Source organism: Carcharodon carcharias, chromosome 31 (assembly GCF_017639515.1).
Source record: "Carcharodon carcharias isolate sCarCar2 chromosome 31, sCarCar2.pri, whole genome shotgun sequence".
Taxonomy (NCBI): Eukaryota; Metazoa; Chordata; class Chondrichthyes; order Lamniformes; family Lamnidae; genus Carcharodon; species Carcharodon carcharias.
The window spans coordinates 28,207,736-28,227,474 of NC_054497.1; the positions used below are offsets into that span (position 1 = coordinate 28,207,736).

At 43.0% G+C, this 19,739-nt stretch overlaps 1 protein-coding gene across 4 annotated transcripts in view; it reads left to right on the forward strand.

The window, feature by feature from the left end:
• zc3h7bb (zinc finger CCCH-type containing 7Bb) overlaps positions 1–19,739 on the forward strand; it is an 89,796-nt gene that overhangs the window by 3,924 nt on the left and 66,133 nt on the right. For 3 of the 4 annotated variants that reach the window (XM_041177889.1, XM_041177890.1, XM_041177888.1), the window contains one exon: positions 11,959–12,060. In XM_041177889.1, the coding sequence (XP_041033823.1) occupies positions 11,993–12,060 (68 nt within the window). In that variant the 5' untranslated portion in view covers positions 11,959–11,992. Of the gene's footprint in view, positions 1–4,526; positions 4,638–11,958; positions 12,061–19,739 lie in introns of those variants that run through there. The other variant, XM_041177891.1, reaches the window with a different exon arrangement.

Here is a 19,739-nt window from a genome sequence, read left to right on the forward strand (position 1 = left end):
TTCAGCAGCGTGAAATGACCTAAAGGTGCTTCACTGAAATGATTATCAAACAGAATTTGACACAGAGCCATGTGAAGAGATGTTAGGGCAGAAGAGGTAGGTTTTCAAGAGCAACTAAAAGGAGGATGGAGCAGTTTAGGGAGGGAATTCCTGAATTTGAGCCCTAGGTAGTTGAAGGCCTGGCTGTCAATGGTGGAACAATTTAAAGAACTTCCATTTACACAATGTCCCAAAGTGCTTTCCAACCACTGAGACAGCTTTTTTTTAAAATGTACTCACCGCAACAGCCAATTTCATGCACAGCAAGCTCCCACAAACAGCAGCGTGGTAATGACCAGGTAATCTGTTTTCATGATCTTGGTTTGAGGGATAAATATTGACCAGGACACTGGAGAGAACTCCCCTGCTCCTCTTCGAAATAGTGCCATGAGATTTTTTTTTTTAACCATCATTTAAAGAGGACAAGACAGCGGCCTCGGTTTAACATCACATCAGCAAGTCGGCAACTCGGGCAGTGCAACGCTCCCACAGCACTGCCAGGAGTATCCACCTGGAGTTTTATGCTCAAGTCTCTGGAGTAGACACGAACCCACAACCTTCTGACTCGGAGACAATGAAAGATGGGGGTTACACAAGAAGCCGGAGTTGGAGGAATGCAGAGATCTGGGAGGGTGGTAGGGCTTGAGGCGGTTACAGAGTGATCTCAGTATGGCACACACAGCCCACGATGTGCTTGTTATTATGGGTGGCATTGGTATACATTTCCCAGGTCCTGATTCTTTTCAGGAAACTAAAACAACGGGATATTTCTGGGATGCTTTTTTCTCATGATCGAGAAGCAGTGTGTTTTCTTTTTGTTGGCTCACTGTCCAAAAATATTCTGGGGAATTCTCTCAGTGGTGAGCATTAAAATCTGAAGTTTAGTGGTCCCGTTTATCATTATAGTATAGGCTTGGACTTTCTGTGGCAGCCTTCTGCCTCATAAGACGCTGGTTTGCACCCTGGTGCTCAGCCCTTATGTTGAGCGTGTCTCCTGTGTTGTGTTGATATGCTGCAGCAAAACTGAAGTGTCCTCTCCAGGGAAAGATTTATGGAGACTCCAGGGCTGCCCAAATGTCAGGACCTCCCTCTCGACCTCTCCACATGAGTCCAGGGGGTACTCAAAGCACTAGGTTTGGCACTGGCTTGTTTGCAGCAGTTGCTGGAAAGTTCACATATTGAGACAGCAGGCTGCCTTTGGGCTCCACTCCAGGTTTTTCTGTCAGGGTTTAACCCCTTGGCCTTCACAAGGCAGTGGAACTATTCGCCCTTAGCTGGGAGTTTGGTTCATGACTGCCAGGGCTTGCCCACATGCCGGTGGGCCTGCACATTGCATGTCTGGGTGCCAAAGCCCCTCCGGGTTCCTCCGAAGCTTTAGCTTGGGGACGGGGAACAAGGGTCCCAATTTCCGTGTGTCATTGAGAGGAGGCACAGTTGGGGACTTGCCGGCAGAGAAGTCGTGTACTGACAGAGAAAGAGACTTACACATTTAGCTCTCTTTTTTTCGTATTGCTGCTAGCCAGCGGTGTAGGTTGAAAATGAGAAGCAAGCTCACGCGTGAAAGCAGAAAGTATGTTAACTCGCTTCACCCACACACTAGACACAACACGTTGACCTGGTGGACATATTGGACTTTTTTGGGAGTTTCATCTGAAATTATTTTATTGATGAGGTCAAGCGTCTCCATCTAGTGGCTGTGAGCAAAGCAGTTTCATTTCCCCGTGCTTCTGATGACTTGCACTTTGTAGGAAAGCGAAACCACTTTGATCCTGCTGTCTCTGTCTCTGTCCAATTTGTCTCTCTCCCCTCTTTCGTCGTCAGGAACCAGAAAATGCTTTCACAGCGCGATATAGAACTTACAACACAGAAACCATTTGGCACAACTGGGCCACACGAGCCTCTTCCTGTCCTACTTCATTTCACTTTGTCAGCATAGCCTTTGAATAAAGAAATTTCTCCTGAATTCCTTATTTGGTTTATTTGTAGCAAGTTATTTATTATGACCCTTTTTTGGAGTGGGAATATCTTCTCTCTGTCTACCCTATCGAACCCCTTCATAATTTTAAAGATCTCTATCAGGTACCCCTCAGCCTTCCCTTTTCTCGAGGAAAGAGCCCCAGCTTGTTTTTTTACAATGTTTTTTTTAAGCCTTCCATTCCTTTACCTGATTGCCTCACTACCTCAGACACCTTCCAGTCTGTCACCCAAACATGTGAGTGCTGAGGAGATTTACTAAAATGGTCTAGCGATAAGCACCTTCAGTTACGTGGAGAGACTGGAGAAGCTGGGGCTGTTTTCTTTGGAGCAGAGGGGGTTTGATAGAGGTCTTCAAAATTTTGAGGGATTTTGATTGAGTACCTAAGGAGAAACTATTTCCATCGGCAGGAGGACATGGATTTTAGGTAATTGGCAAGAGAGTATTTTTCAGGTAACGAGTTGTTATCTGGAATGCACTGCCTGAGAGGATGGTAGAAACAGTCGTGAAATTTGAGAAGGAGTCTGCAGGGCTATGGGGAAAATGCAGTTAGCTCTTGCTAAGAACATAATGAGGCGAATGCCTCTTCCATTGTATGATTCTAATTCAGTAACTCCCCTTATGAGAAATAAGATCAAATGCAATGTTCCTGTTAATAAGCTAAATATTTTCTGCTCAGTAATTTTCCTGTACTGTCAGGAAGTCACATCCCTTTCTGTCTGTTTGCCTCAAAAGTTCTCCTACAGAAAAACCTGCTATATATGTCACTAATTCAATCATATTTGGCACCCTCCTTCAGATGGTTTTTATTGCGAAGTCAGGGTGTACTAACCTGCTAAATAATCCTCGTGGCGACTCCATTTGAATGGAACTGCAAAAGAACAGTATTGTTGTGTACAGTTAACTTGATTGGTACATTGACAAAACAATCTATAAGGCTATGGGTTCAAGTCCCGCTCCATCATAACGGTGATCTGCACACCACTGCAGTCTTGTGCTTTCCTCTGTAGTTGCTCATGAGAGCTTCCCATTTTTGATGAGCAATATGACTAAGGAAAATAATATCTATCCTTTTGCCTTCCTCATGTGTGCTTAAAGGAAACACAAGCCCTCTTCCTGAACGATCCTTCACCTGTGAGCAGCCGCTTTGTCTTGAGGATCTAGCTCTTCTGCCATCACCACCGAGAAGTCACTGGTCCTGCCTTTGGTCACTCCAGAGACATGAGCACAAAAGTATAGGCTGACACTCCCAGTGTTGTACTGAGGGAGTGCTGCATTGTCAGAGATGAGTTGTTTCGGATGAGACATTAAACTGAAGCCCTGTCTGCCTTCTCGTGTGAACATCAAAGATCCCATGACACTGTTTTGAAGAAAAGCAGGGTCAAATAGTGTGACATAGAATAGTTTCTTCCTTCTGTGCTGTAACCATTCATCCAAGGACCCTTTGCCAGCTCACTGTAAGAGCAATTTCACCACTCTCCCCACTGTTTCCCTGCAGCCCTGCAAGTATTTTTTCTTCAGTCGATTATCTAATTCCCTTTTGAAGGCCACCACTGAAGTTCTCCCTGGTGTCCTGGCCAACATTTATCCCCCTCCCTGCATCACCAAAACAGATCTGGTTATTATTGCAGAGAGCTTACTGTACGCAATTTGGCTGCTTCGTTTCCCACATTACAGCTGTGATTACAGTTCAAAAAGTATTTCATTGGCTGTAAAGTGCTTTGGGATGTCTTCAGTGACAATATTAGAAATGCAGGCTCCTTTAAGAGTAAACCAGGACAAGCTTCAGAGTGAATTGAGAGCAGGTGATTCTCAGTGAAGCCTTGCTTAAGAGCTGGGCTTTTCTCCAGTCAGGGGCTGCTCCTGGAGAAGGAGAGAATCCAGGACGGGAAGAGTGGAAACTGGTATTTGTACTGAACTATAGTTTAACAAAACCGTTGGGAATCACAGAACATCTTCTGCTGCCTGAATCGGTTAATGGATGCCCACCTATTAAACACAGTTCATGAAAGCTGCTTTAGAAATGCAAGTGTTTCATTCATTTTCATAGTCTTTTTTTAGTTTTACTCAATTTTAGCTGAGTCCGTGGTAGCAGTGTGTAACCTCCTCATGGTGAAAACTCACTGTGAACAAGAGAAGTGGTGTGAAAATAAGTTAGCGCACTGATGATATCACACTGCTTTGGAAGGTACAATAATTATATGAATAGGTTAATATTGATGACAGACAGTGCTAGGAGGTAATTCAAATTCTGTCTTTTTTTTATCCGAACAACTTTCATACAACAATTTGAATTTGTACAGCACAGCCTATGCAAAAGGACATCTCAGCATGTTAGGAGGGGAAAGGGAACAGAGCAGGAGCTGAGAGCCTATAGTTCCCGTTGCTTCCTCCATGGCAACACCTTGGCCAATCAGAGTTGATTTGACAACCAATCAACATTGTGTCTGCTGCAGTATGAATTGTTATGACCTTTTGAAATTTGGTATTCCTGTGTTTGTCCTGATGAGCGCAAGATGAAAAGCTTTGGCAACATAGCTCTCTTTTCAGCAATATTCAAGCAGGAGATGGGGCACTGAGCTTAAGGAGGTTTCAATGAGGCTTTTGAAACAAAGGTGGAGAGGTAAAAAAGCAAGACTTGCATTTATATCGTGCCTTTCATGATCTTGAACCTCGAGAAACACGGCAGCCAACTTGTGCATATCAATCTCCCAAAAACAGCAATGTGCTAATGACCAGATAATGTGTTTTCAGTGATGTTGGTCGAGGGATAAATATTGGCTGGGGCACTGGGGAGAGATAGCACCATGTGGTCTTTTACATCTGCCAGAGAGTGCGTCAGCTTTGCATCTTATCAGAAAAGCAGTAGGAAAGTGAAAGTTTTTGGGAGTGTGTGTCCAAGTGCTGGGACTAAAGGAATGATTGTGGAACCGTACATGGAGGATGACACAAGCACATTTTAACCTGATCACCTAGTTTATAAGTTACGCTGCAATTTGGCCTTCAGGCTGGTTCTTGAATGAAATACTATTATTTATTAACTCAGCTTCAAAGGCACAGTGGCAGCCTTCCACCTCGTAAGATGATGCTTTGCAGTGTAGTGGTCAACTCCGTCATCACCTGGTTGGGTTCAGGAACCCAACGCTGGCATGGTGTTTACATCCTGCACAATGCCATCTGCCTCCAGCCTGTCAACTGGCATGTTCCACTTTCTTTGTTCCTCCAAGTTAGCTTTCCTTCCTCCTTCCCAAGCTCTAGATTCCTAAACAAACCTCCTGTAAATCCAATTCTTAGGAAGAGTCATGTTGAACTCGAAACGTTAATTGTTTCTCTCTTCACAGATGCTGCCAGATCTGCTGAGTTTTTCCAGCACTTTCTGCTTCTATTCCTGTAAATTCTCGTTCGCTGATTTATCGTGTGATGCTTTAGCGTCACTTCTTGTAACTCTTGATCAGAGGAAAATTCATTATGCCCACACAATTAACTCTTTGCCCCCACTCCTCACGCCCTCAACTTCCTTTCTTCAAAGAGCAGAAGTTCAAACTCCAAGCTCATAATAAAAGTAGCAAATTTAAGCTCCACTCATCACATCCTGTTAATCAGACAAAGACTGATATATGCATACTCTGTTTTCTGCCAACCAGCCAATCTTCTATCCATGCTATGTCACCCCCTATTCCATGAGCTTTTATTCTGCAGAAACCTTTGATGTGGCACCTTATCAGATGCCTCTGGAAATCCAAGTCTACAGGCTCCCCTTTATTCACAGCACATGTTAGTTCTCCAAAGAACTCTAATAAATTGGTTAAACATGATTTCCCTTTCACAAAATCATGCTGATTCTTCTCGATTACCTTTGTGTTTTTCTAAGTGCCCAGCTATAACCTCTTTAATGATTGACTCCAACATCTTCCCCATGACAGACATCAAGCTAACTGGCTTATAGTTTCCTGTTTTCTGCCTCCCTCCCTTGAGTAGAGGGGTTATATTTGCTGCCTTCCAGTCATACAGGATGTAAAGTTCAGTCATATTGTGGTTACTGCTATTTAGGAGTACCTTCGCTCAGGCCATTAATTAATCCTGTCACATTACACAAAACCAAGCCTAACATAACCAGCTCTCTGGTTGGTTCCAGGATGTGCTGTTCTAAGGAACTATCTCAAAAGCATTCTATGAACTCCTCATGCAGGCTACTACTGCCAATCTGATTTTTCCAGTTTATATGTAGATTAAAGTTACCCATGATTATTGCTGTTCCTTTATCAACTTCTATACTTTGTCCTACATTGTGGTTACTGTTAGGGAGCCTGTAGTTCACTTCCACTAGTGACTTCCTATAGTATTCTTCATCGCCATCCAAACCAATTCTACACCCTGATCTCCTGAACCAAGGTGATTTCTAACTATTGCACAAATTCCATCCTTGATTAACAGTGCTATCCCTCCACCTTTACCTAGCTTCCTATTCGTCTTGAATGTCACATACCCTTCAATATTCAAGACCCAATCTTTTTCACCAATTCATTTACTTTGTTATGAATGCTATGCACATTCAGATACAGAGCCATTAGTTTTGTCTCTTTGTTATCTTTGTGACATCTAGTCTTGATTGTTGGTGCACTGTTAGGTTTTTTTCCTCTCCATCCCTTCCTGTCATTTCCCTTATTACTATTTTCCTCTCTTGCCTCTACTCTTCGATATACCACATCTTTCCACATTTGATCTCTTGCCCCCATTATTGGTTTAAAATCCTCTCTACTTCCTGCGTTATGTGGCTCGCAAGAACACTGGTTCCAGCATGGTTCAGGTGTACACTGTCCCAATGGCACAGTCCCCACTTTCCCCAGTACTGGTGCCAGTGCCCCAAGAACTGGAACCTACTCCTCCCACACCAGTCTTTGAGTCATGTATTCATCTCTCTAATTTTATGTACCCTACGCCAATTCGCATGTGGCTCAGATAATCCAGAAATTATTACCTTTGAGGTTCTGCTTTTAATTATACCTAGCTCCTCATCTTCTCTATGCAGAACCTCTTTCCTGGTCCTCTTTGACTTCCCTCTAATCTTTCCGACAATTACTTTAAATCTATTCCCCTTGTTTCTTGCACTCTCTGGTAAAGGAAATAGGTCCTTCCTATCTGCTCTATCAGCTGGTGATGGTGTGTTAAAGTTCACTCAGAGTCCGAGTTGCTGTGGCAACATGCACTTTTACATGTATGTTATAGTCTGGAGCTATGGATAGTGGTGGTAGAGGCTCCAATGTTCTTTCCATCACATGGCTGACCAGGAATCTCTCCCACTTTTACCACCTGCCTTTGGCGTGTGTTGGAAGGATTTGCAGGTTGACACTTGACTTGTTTGGCTGCGTTACGAATGCACCTTCCTTGGCCATCAAGTCCTGGGGTGGGACTCGAACTCGGAGCTTCTGGCTCAGAGGCAGGGACACTACCCACTGCACCACAAAGCCTCCATCCTCTCTACTTAGGCCCCTCATAATTTTATACATGCCAGTTAAATCTTCACTCGGCCTCCTCTGTTCCAATGAAAACAACTCCAGCCTGTCCAGTCCTTCCTCATAGTTAAAATTCTCCCAGGAACATCTTTGTAAATCTCCTCTGCTCCCAATCCTCCTGTGATGTGGTTTCCAGGATTTTAAAGATTATTTTAAAAAGAAGTAAAAGCGGTATAAAATTAAAACAACTTTATAATTGTAAGGATTGTTTAAACTTTGCTACATTTAACATTAGCTTTTTTTTTTGTCTGTCAACAAATTATTAACTGACTTGTCAGCTAAACATAGCCAGGGTTCTGATCAGCAACGTGACCCACAGTTAACACCAGTACTAATTTCATTTCAGCATTAAAGGACAAACACCTAAATTCTGTTTAACATGAGATAACAGTTCTATCTTCGCCATCACATGGTGACCTAAGCCTTAAAATTTAGATCTGGGTCATTCAGGGGTGATGTCAGGGAGCACTTATTCCCACAAAAGGGAGTGGAAATCTGGAACACTCTTCCCCTAAAAAGCTGTTGAGGCTGAGAGTTAATTGACTGAGGAACCATTCCAGAATCTATAGAAATTTGGAAGACGATCACCGATTCATCCACTATCTCCATAACTACCTCTTTCAACAATCTGGGATGTAGAATATCAGGTCCCAGGGACTTATCAACCTCCAATCCCATTAATTTCCCCAGTACAACCTTCTTACTAATACTAATTTCCTTCAGTTCCTCATTCTCCCTAATCCCTTGGGGTCTCTAATTCTGGGAGATTTCCTGTATCTTCCTCAGTGAAGACAGACACAAGGTAATCATTTAGCTTCTCTGCTATTTCTCTATTCACCATTATAAATTCTCCTGACTCTAACGTACCCACATTTGTCTTAGCCAAATGCTTCCTTTTTACTTACCCATAGAAGTTTTTACAATCCGTTTTTGTGTGTTTTGCTAGTTATGCTCATATACTATTCTCCCTTTTATCAGTTTCTTGGTTCTCCTTTGCTGTATTCTAAAATCCTCCCAATCGTCAGGTTTACTACTATTTCTGGCAATTTTATAGGCCTTTGCTTTTAATCTTATACAACCCTTAACTTTCTTTATAAAAACAAAAAAACTGCGGATGCTGGAAATCCAAAACAAAAACAGAATTACCTGGAAAAACTCAGCAGGTCTGGCAGCATCGGCGGAGAAGAAAAGAGTTGACGTTTCGAGTCCTCATGACCCTTCGACACGAAGGGTCATGAGGACTCGAAACGTCAACTCTTTCCTTAACTTTCTTTGTTAGCCGCAGTTGACTGACTTTTCCTTCAAGGCATGAAAACCCAGAACGAATGTATAGTTACTGCAAACTATGTAATAATTCTTTTATTACATAGTTTACAGAATGGAATTAGGTGAATTGCTCAATCGGAGAGCTGGAGTAGACACAATGGGCCAAATGGCCTCTTGCACTGTAACAATCCTGTGAAAGGTGCAGTGGTCTGTGCCTCAATCACTCCCTGTGGCAAAAGCATTCTGGCTCCTAACGCTTTTCCACATAAAGAAATGTCTCCCAACTCGCTTACAACTTTAAATTAATGGACGCTTGTCGCTGATTCTCGAAACAGAGGAAATAATCTTTCCCTAATATGTAATTCCCAGTTCATGTGATACATTATCAAAGCTCTGCTGCAGCAGTGGTATAAGTGTATAAAATGTCTATAGTTTCTCAGCCCTCACATCCTGGGGAATCTATTATGAACATTCTTTGAGATTTTGATGTCCTTCCTATAATAAAGCCATCAAAACTGTAGGCAGCACTTCAATTCTTGGGTAGGTTTTATTGATCTGTTACTGCTAAAATGTATTATTCAAGCTTTTCCTCTTTGGCCTACATCTGCAACCTTTCTGTCCATTCTGCTGATCTGTCTGTATTGCCCTGAAGTGATTTACTGTTCTCATTATTGGCCAAACCGTTTGTGTAATTAGCAGATTTCGAAATTGTACTCCCCGCGCTCAAGACTCAAATCATGGATTGTATACTGAAAACAAAACTGGATTCTGTACTGACCACTGGTGCCCACTTCATCCAACCTTTCTCCCATCTGAGCAACATCCATTTGCCCTAACTCTTTGTTTCCCATCTGACTTTCTGACCATGTTGCTGTTTCCACTTGCTCCGTACACCTGAAGTGTTCTGTGTCGAGCGTCCTACGATCAGGCATGCAAGCAACATGTCCAATCCCAAATGCTTGGACCTTTTTGATCATGACCTCAATTCCAGTTATATTGTAGTGCTGAAGGGTATCTGTGCTAGGTTCCATTTTGGAGCTACTTCATATCACTTAGCTGTGCACTGAATGAATTCACTGAGCCAATGTTGGAAGAGGAGTTGAGTTCACACACCATCCCCAGTTGAAGCTAATGGTTTACAGTCAGCACCTCCCAGCAGTATGATTGAACTCAGGAATTTGTGGCATTATGAGAATGTAGCTTGACCCCCAACATTCCATTGCAATTGATACCCAACAATGTCATTACGATTCTTATGACACATCACACTACCTCCTACTCTACAGACCTCAAAATTGTGGAATTCTTTACCTCCCTTAATCTAGTGTTTGAAAACCCATTCCTGACATTGCATAATCTCTATTTATATTGCAAAATCGCTGTTTCCGCTTGTAACTCATCTCTCTCTTTTTGTTTTCAATGTTATGGTGTCCTGCACAATGACCATAGGTTTCTTGATTTAGAGGAAACAAAACCTATCGTTTACAAAAACAGAAATACCTGGAAAAACTCAGCAGGTCTGACAGCATCTGTGGAGAGGAACACAGTTAACGTTTTGAGTCTGTATGACTCTACAACAGAACTAAGGAAAAATAGAAAAGAGGTGAAATATAAGCTGGTTTAAATGGGGGGTGGGACAGGTCGAGCTGGATAGAGGGCCAGTGGTAGGTGGAGATAAGCAAAAGATGTCATAGACAAAAGGACAAAGAGGTGTTGAAGCTGGTGATATTATCTAAGGAATGTGATAATGAAGGTACAGATAGCCCTAGTGGGGGTGGGGTGGGGGGAAGGGAAATAGGCTGAAAGGCAGAGATAAAACAATGGGTGTAAATACATTTAAAAATAATGGAAATAGGTGGGAAAAGAAAAATCTATATAAATTATTAGAAAAGGAGGGATCAGAAAGGAGGTAGGGATGGAGGAGAGAGTTCACGATCTATAGTTGTTGAACTCAATATTCAGTCCGGAAGGCTGTAAAGTGCCTAGTCAGAAGATGAGGTGCTGTTCCTCCAGTTTGCGTTGAACTTCACTGGAGTAATGCAGCAGGCCAAGAACGGACATGTGGGCATGAGTGTAGGCTGGAGTGTTGAAATGGCAGGCACAGGGAGGTCTGGAAGTCTGGAAATGACCCCTCCCCACCCCCTTTCCGATCCCCCTTTTTTCCAATAATTTATATAGATTTTTCTTTTCCCACCTATTTCCATTATTTTTAAATGTATTTCCATCCATTGTTTTATCTCTGCCTTTTAGCTTATTTAGATCCCTACCCCCCACCCCACCCCCACTAGGGCTATCTGTACCTTCATTATCACATTGCTTAGATAATATCACCAGCTTCAACACCTCTTTGTCCTTTTGTCTATGACATCTTTTGGTTGTCTCCACCTATCACTGGCCCTCTGTCCAGCTCTACCTGTCTCACCTACCCTTAAACCAGCTTATATTTCACCTCTTCTATTTTCCTTAGTTCTGTTGAAGAGTCATGTGGACTCGAAACATTAACTGTGTTCCTCTCCGCAGATGCTGTCAGACCTGCTGAGTTTTTCCAGGTATTTTTGTTTTTGTTTCAGATTTCCAGCATCCACAGGTTTTTGCTTTTATCTTAGTGCTGAAACCTATCGTTTGTTGGTTTGGCTCAGCTAATCAGATTGAGGTTTCTTGGTTCAACCTCATATTAAGGGTTGAGCTCACACTGTAAGTTGCCATTCCAATGTAACAGAGAAGGAACTTACTAGTCAGAGATGCTGTCCTTATTGGTGAGATGTTCAACTGCAGACCATCTGGCTATGGTGTTATTACAAAGAAGAATAATATTCTACCCTGTAAACAATAACAATGTAGGTTAAAAACATGGAGCTGTCACCCTGACAGCACTGTGTGTGTACCTTCACCATATGATCTGTAGTGGTTCAAGAAGGTAGCTCACCACCACCACCTTCTTAGGGGCAATAAATGCTGGCCTTGCCAATGATGTCCACACCCTGTGAATGAATAAACAAGAAATACCTCCTCATAGAATTTGTGCTCAAAATGGCTGTGTTATGCTCCCATATAATAATCACTGCATGCAAAGCACTTCAAAATATGTGACAGAGTTTTAGATACAAATGCAGATCTTTTAGTTTTGTCACGGTATTTGCATAACAGTGTTTCCTTTCTCTACAGACAGTGACTGATACCATTATCTGCAGCTGTTAACATGTCTAGTACCTCTCCGGGCAGGCAGAAACGCAAGGAGGAAATTCAGAAGGGTCTGCATTTCATTCAGTAAGTAAGCCAACACTCTCCTCTTGAAAGTAGAACACTTTTCTAGGATTACCTTGGAGTTCTTGCAATCACATCAATGATAAAGACACCATACAACTGGTCAGTCCATAGTAGAAGGTGCCAGATTAGATTCTTGTTCTACATTGAGTTAACTAATTTCATTTGGGGCAATAGCAGGGGGCCTCAGTACTACCACTAACTAGTGAAGGGGGGAGTAAAATCAGCCAAGGTGATCACTCTCTAATGAACCCCTGCTGGAGAGTGAGTGTGGCGAGATCAGCTGAGGATGGGATTTGAGTCTGTCGTGATGCCTCAGTGGGTGAATACCCTGTTGACAATCAGTGTTCCAGTCATTAGCGGCAGCAGGGGGAAGATTCTCCTCATCTCCAAATTGCCCCCACTCTATGTGAAGACATCGACCTTTGTTGAAATATGTTTCCCAGAGAGACAAACATCCCTAAACCAAGTGGCTGTTCTTCTGTTGCGAGGTAGGCAGACTATCTATAACAGTTGTCAAATGAGCCTTAGTCAGAAGGTGAAGTATGAAACTAGACACAGATCCTTTTCTAGATAATAGGTTTATTCACAAATGTAGCATTACAAATCTTTGCTTTCTACCTACTAATCAACCCTGTGTCCAGCAGTCTCTTTTTATAGTCTCTGTTGAATAGAACAAATGATCAATCAAATCAAACTAATGAAAATCTTGTGTGGGTGGGGGGGGGTAAACCAGAATGGCAGGGGGATGGGAACCTGAGCAGGGAGACAGAGGAGGGGGAAACAAGGATAGAAACAAAGGACAGAAAAGTAAGAAGCAAAAGTGGAAGACAGAAAAAAACAAGGGCGATAAACAAATGGGTCATATTGCAAAGTAAAGCTAAGATGACTAACAAGGTTAAAAAGACAAGTTTAAAGGCATTGTGTCTTAATGCGCGGAGCATTGGCAATAAGGTAGATGAATTAACAGTGCAAATAGACATAAACAGTTATGATATAGTTGCAATTACGGAGACATGGTTGCAGGGCGACCAAGGATGGGAAATGAACATCCAGGGGTATTCAATATTTAGGAAGGACAGACAAATAGGGAAAAGAGGTGAGGTAGCACTGTTAGTAAAGGAGGAAATCAATGCAATAGTGAAGAAGGATATTGGTTTGGAAAATCATGATGTGGAATCTGTTTGGGTGGAGATAAGGAACACCAAGGGGCAGAAAACTTTGGTGGGGGTTGTCTATAGGCCCCCAAATAGTAATGGAGATGTACGGGAAGACATTAAGCAGGAAATTAGAGACACATGCAATAAGGGTATAACTGTAATCGTGGGTGACTTTAATCTACACGTAGATTGGACAAACCAAATTGGCAATAATACCGTGGAGGAGGATTGCCTGGAGTGTGTACATGATGGTTTTTTAGACCAAAACGTTGAGGAATCAACTAGAGAGCAGACTATCCTAGACTGGGTATGTGCAATGAGAAAGGATTAATTAACAATCTTGTTGTGCAGGGTCCCTTGGGGATGAGGGACCATAAAATGATAGAATTGTTCATTAGGATAGAGAATGAAGAAGTTGAATCCAAAAATAGGGTCCTGAAACTAAATAAAGGGAACTATGAGGGTATGAGGTGCAAGTTGGCAATGATGTATTAGGGAACCTTACTGAAAGGGTTGACACTGGATAGGCAATGGCTAATATTTAAGGAACATATGCATGAATTATGACAATTATTCATTCCTGTCTGGCGCAAAGGTAAAACAGGAAAGGTGGCTCAACTATGGATTACAAAAGAAATTAGAGATAGTATTAGATCCAAAGAGGAGACACACAAAATTGCCAGAAAAAGCAGCAAACCTGAGGATTGGGAGCAGTTTGGAAGTCAGCAAAAGTGGACAGAAAGATTGATCAAGAAGGGGAAAATGCAGTATGAGAGTAAACTTGCAAGGAACGTAAAAACTGACTGTAAAAGCTTCTATAAATATGTGAAGAGAAAAAAATTAATGAAGACAAATGTAGGTCCCTTACAGTCAGAAACGGGGGAAATTATAATGGGGAACAAAAGAAATGGCAGGAGAATTGAACACATATTTTGATTCTGTCTTCACAAAAGAGGACACACGTAATTTCCCGGTAATGTTAGGGAACCAAGGGTCTAGTCAGAGGGAGGAATTGAAGAAAACCAGTATTAGTAAAAAAAATGGTGCTAGAGAAATTAATGGGGTTAAAGGTTGAAAAATCTCCAGGGCCTGATAATCTATAGCCCAGAGCGCTAAAGGAAGTGATCCTGGAAATATTGGATGCATTAGTGGTCGTCTTCAAAGTTCTATAGACTCTGGAGCAGTTCCTACAGATTGGAGGGTGGCAAATGTAACCCCACTATTTAAAAAAGGAGAGAGAGAAAAAACAGAGAGTAACAGACCAGTTAGCCTAACATCAGTGGTGGGGAAAATGCAAGAGTCTGTTAATAAAGACATGGTAACAGAACACTTAAAGCATTAATGGGATTAGACAAAGTCAGTATGGGTTTATGAAAGGGAAATCATGCTTCACTAATCTACTGGAGTTTTTTGAGGATGTAACAAGTAGAATAAGTAAGGGAGAACCCGTGGATGTGGTGTACTTGGATTTCAAGAAGGCGTTTGATAAGGTCCCACATAAGAGGCTAATGGGCAAAATTGAAGCACATGGGTTTGGGGGTAATATAGTGGCACGGATTGAGAATCAGTTGACAGGTTGGAAACAGAGTGGGAATAAATGGGTCTTTGTCCGGGTGGCAGGCAGTGTCTAGTGGTGTGCCGCAGGGATCAATCCTTGGGCCCCAGCTGTTCATGATATATATAAATGACTTAGATAAGGAAACCAAATGCAATATTTCCAAGTTTGCTGATGACACAAAACTGGGCTGGGTTATGAGGAGGATGCAAGGAGGCTTCAGGGTGATTTAGCAAGTTGTGTGTGTGGGTAAACACATGGCAGATGCAGTATAATGTGGATAAATGTGAAGTTATACGCTTCGGTGTGAAAATCAAAAAGGCAGAGTGATTTAAATGGTGATATATTGGGAAATGTGGATGTACAAAGGGATCTAGGTGTCCTTGTACACCAGTCAATGAAAGTAAATAGGCAGGTGCAGCAAGCAGTTAGGAAGGCAAATGGTATATTGGCCTTCATTGCAACAGGATTTGAACTCAGAAGTAGGGATGTCTTACTGCAGTTATACAGGGCCTTGGTGAGACCACACCTGGAGTACTGCATGCAGTTTTGGACTCCCTACCTAAGAGAGGATATACTTGCCATAGAGGAAGTGCAGCAAAGGTTCACTAGGCTCATGCCAGTGATGGCAGGGCTGTTGTATGAGGAGAGTTTGGTTTGACTGGGCCTGTATTCACTAAAGTTTAGAAGAATGAGAGGGGATCTGATTGAAACATATAAAGCTCTAACAGGGCTAGACAGTCTGGATGCAGGGAGGATGTTAACTGGCTGGGGATTCTAGAACCAGGGGCCACAGTCTCAGGATACAGGGCAGGCCATGTAGGACTGAGATGAGGAAAAATGTCTTCACTCAGAGTGGTCAACCTGTGGAATTCTCTACTACAGAAGCTGTGGAGGCCGGGTCACTGAGTATATTCAGGAAAGAAATTGATGAATTTTTGGATATTAGGAGCATGAGGAGAGAAAGTGGGAATATGGCGTTGAGCTCGAGGATCAGACATGATCATGTTAATTGGCAGAACAGGCTCGAAGGGCCAAATGGCCTATTCCTCCTAGTTTCTATGTTTCTGTGTAAGACAGCCCCTGACGCGGCACTGTGACAAAAATCAAAATAGGAAACTTACAAAATCAAATCAAAATATTGTTCCCGGAGGTGATGATGCACCCTAGCTCCCGCGGTGCCCACCGATTGCGGAAGGCCTCTAGTGTAGCTTTGGATGCCGCCTGCTCCCTAAACTAAAATTCAAAAGTGGTGACAGCCTCTGGAGGCTTTTCACTTTTTTGATGAAATCAATTAAACTGAATTAACATAATGAGGGACACATTAAAAAGCAGCCCGTTAAAGGGATACTGCAAAAAGAAAAAAAAAATTAATCTTAAAGGAAACTTACAACATTAAAGTAAAACGTGATTCAAGGGGTCAGTCAGCAAAGCACTCTAGACCCCTCGATGCCCATCGGGCATGGAAGGCCTCAATCGTGCCAGCAGACACTGCGTGCTCCCTCTCCCAGGGCTGCCCAGCCGCGGTAGAGGGATGGACAGTCGCGTTGGACGATTTCCTCGACCACCCGTTGCCCGGACCTATTGAGTCACTTTTTATAGACTCTTTTTAGAAACAAATCAATTAAGCTAAAAATTGGAAGGGGTGACAGGCCCTGGAGGGGGAGTCTTTTCTATGTGCTCAAAGACAATTAATTAATCGATACCCACCACCTGTTTAGCAGTCACCTCAACTATACAACTGACACAATATTAACAGCCACTGGGGAGGAGATGTCACAGCTGAACCTGAGCTTGAGCCTGTCCTCCCCTGACACCCACATGTAGGTCACTTCCATCGTGTGTCACTGGATTGAGTTTTTTTTCTCCACTCTCCTAACTCTGGTGCTAAAGTCAATTGCAGCTCTCCTGGCAATGATTAGCTAACTCGCCATAGGCTGGGGACTTAACCTGAGATCTTGCCGTCTGCAAGTAGCAGTATCACACCACACAGTTCATGTAGCCCCTGAACTCATCCATTTCAATCTCTTAATATCCATCAGACAACTGCATTGTTGGAGCTAACCATTAGATTTGTTCCTTCACTTACTTTTATGAGGTATAAAGTTCAGTGTTTTACATCCCCTACTCCTTTGCCCTCCCAGGATGATGTTTCTTTTTTACCCCCACCTTCAACATTGCCTCTGGGGCTGAGAGAACAGCTGGTCAACACTCCCAAGCTAATAGCTGCTGATCTTACTAGTTAGAGAATCTTATAGCAAAGAAGGGGACCGTTTGTCCCATCATGTCTGTTTGACTCACTGCCCTGCTTCTCCCCATTGTACTGAAAATCTTTCCTTTTTAAGAGCACATCCATAAGATTATAAGAAATTGGAGCAAGTGTAGATCATTCAGCCCCTCAAACCTGCTCCACCATTCAATAAGTTCATAGCTGATCTGACTGTGGCCTTAACTCCACTTTTGTGCCGGACCCCATAATCCTTAACACCGTTGTCAATCAAAGATTCTGCCTAATTCAGCCTTGAATATCCAATTTTCTTTTGAAAATTACTATTGAATCTGCTTCCAACACTCTTTCAGAAGTGCATTTCAAATCATCATAACTTGCAGAGTAATAAAATTTCTCCTCATTCCCCATCCCTCCTCCCCACAGCTTATTTGGCAGTTCCTCTGGTTATCGATCCTCCTGCCAATGGAAAGAGTTTCCTATTATCAATTATATCAAAATCCCTGATAATTTTGTGTAATTAACCACAGTCCGCCAGAGATCATCGAGAAAGAGAGAGACAAGTTATGTAGCTTGAGGAGCATCACTCGGCATCAAGCATGGGTAAGGAAAGGAGTTAGCCCCTTAGGAATGACTCAAGGAAAGTGGTGGACAATTAAACAATTCACTGGAGGTGGAGGCTTCACAAATATCCCCTTCCTCAATGATGGAGGAGCCCATCAGTGCAAAAGATAAGGCTAAAGCATTCACAACAATCTTCAGCCAGAAATGCTGAGCAGTGGATGACCCATCTTGGCCTCCTCCAGGCCCCCAGCATCACACATGCCAGTCTTCAGCCAGTACGTTTCACTCCACGTGATATCAAGAAACGGCTGAAGGCACTGGCTTCTGCAAAGTCTTTGGGCCCTGACAATATTCTGGCAATAGTACTGAAGACTTGTGCTCCAGAACTTGCCGCGCCCCTAGCCAAGCTGTTCCAGTACAGCTGCAACACTGGCATCTACCCGGCTACGTGGATGATTGCCCAGGTATGTCCTGTCCACAAAAAGTAGGACAAATCCAACCCGGCCAATTACTGCACCATCAGTCTACTCTCCATCGTCAGTAAAGTGATGGAAGGGGTCAGCAACAGTGCTATCAAGTGGCACTTGCTTAGCAATAACCTGCTCACTGACAGTCCGTTTAGGTTCCGTCAGGATCACTCAGCTTCTGACCTCAATATAGCCTTGGTTCAGACATGGACTAAAGAGCTGAACTCCTGAGACAAGGTGAGAGTCAAGGCATCATTGACATCAAGGTAACATTTGACCCAAGTGTAGCATCAAGGAGCCCTAGCAAAACTGGAGTCAATGTGAATCGGGGGGAAAAGATTTGCTGGTTGGAGTCATACCTAGCACAAAGGAAGATGGTTGTGGCTGTTGGAGATCAATCATCTCATATCCAGGACATCAGTACAGGAGTTCCTCAGGGTAGTGTCCTCGGCCCAACCATCTTCAGGTGCTTCATCAATGACCTTTCTTCCAACATAAGGTTAGAAGTGGGGTTGTTCACTGATGATTGCACAATGTTGAGCACCATGTGCAACTCCTCAGCTACTGAAGCAGTCCATGTCTAAATGCAGCAAGACCTGGACAATATCCCAGCTTGGGCTGACAAGTTGCAAGTAACATTCGTGTCACACGAGTGCCAGACAATTACCATCTCCAACAAGAGAGAATCTAACCGTCGCCCTTTGACATTCAATGGCATTGCCATCGCTGAATCTCCCAATATCAACATCTTGGGTTACTATTAACTGGAAACTGAACTGGACTAGCCATATAAATCAAAAACAGAAAATGCTGGAAAAACTCAGCAGGTCTAACAGCATCTGTGGAGAGAAAAACAGAGTTAACGTTCTTCATTCAGACTCGAAACGTTAACTCTGATTTTCTCTCCACAAATGCTGTTAGACCTGCTGAGTTTTTCCAGCATTTTCTGTTTTTGTTTTAGATTTCCAGCACCCGCAGTATTTTGCTTTTAGCCATATAAATACTGTGGGTACAAGAGTAGGTCAGAGGCTAGGAATCCTGCGGTGAGTGACTCACCTGCTGACTCCCTAAAGCCTGTCCACATCTGCAAGGCACAAGCCAGGAGTGTGATGGAATGCTTCCCACTTACCTGGATGAGGGCAGCTCCAACAATACTCGAGATGCTTAACACCATCCGGGACAAAGCAGCCCATTTGATTGGCACCCCTTCCACAAACATTTACTCCCTCCACCACCAGCAAACAGTTGTAGCAGTGTGTACCATCTACAAGATGCACTGCAGAAACTCACCAAGGCTCCTTCGATAGCACCTTCCAAACCCACAACCTCTACCACTAGAAGGACAAGGGCAGCAGACACATGGGAACACCACCATCTGGAAGTTCCCCTCCAAGTCACTCACCATCCTGATTTGAAAATATATTGCCGTTCCTTCACTGTCGCTGGGTCAAAATCTTGGGAACTCTCTCCCTAAAAGCACTTTGGATGTACCTACACCACATGACTGCAGTGATTCAAAAGGCAGCTCACCACCACCTTCTCAAGGGCAATTAGGGATGGGAAATAAATGCTGCCTAGAAAGCGACATCTACATCCCATGAAAGAATAAGGAAGATACAAGTCTGTTTTGAAGATTACTATTCTATCCACTTCGAGTGATTTATTAAAATTTGCATAACGTTTTGCTTCTATACTCCATGCTTCTATAA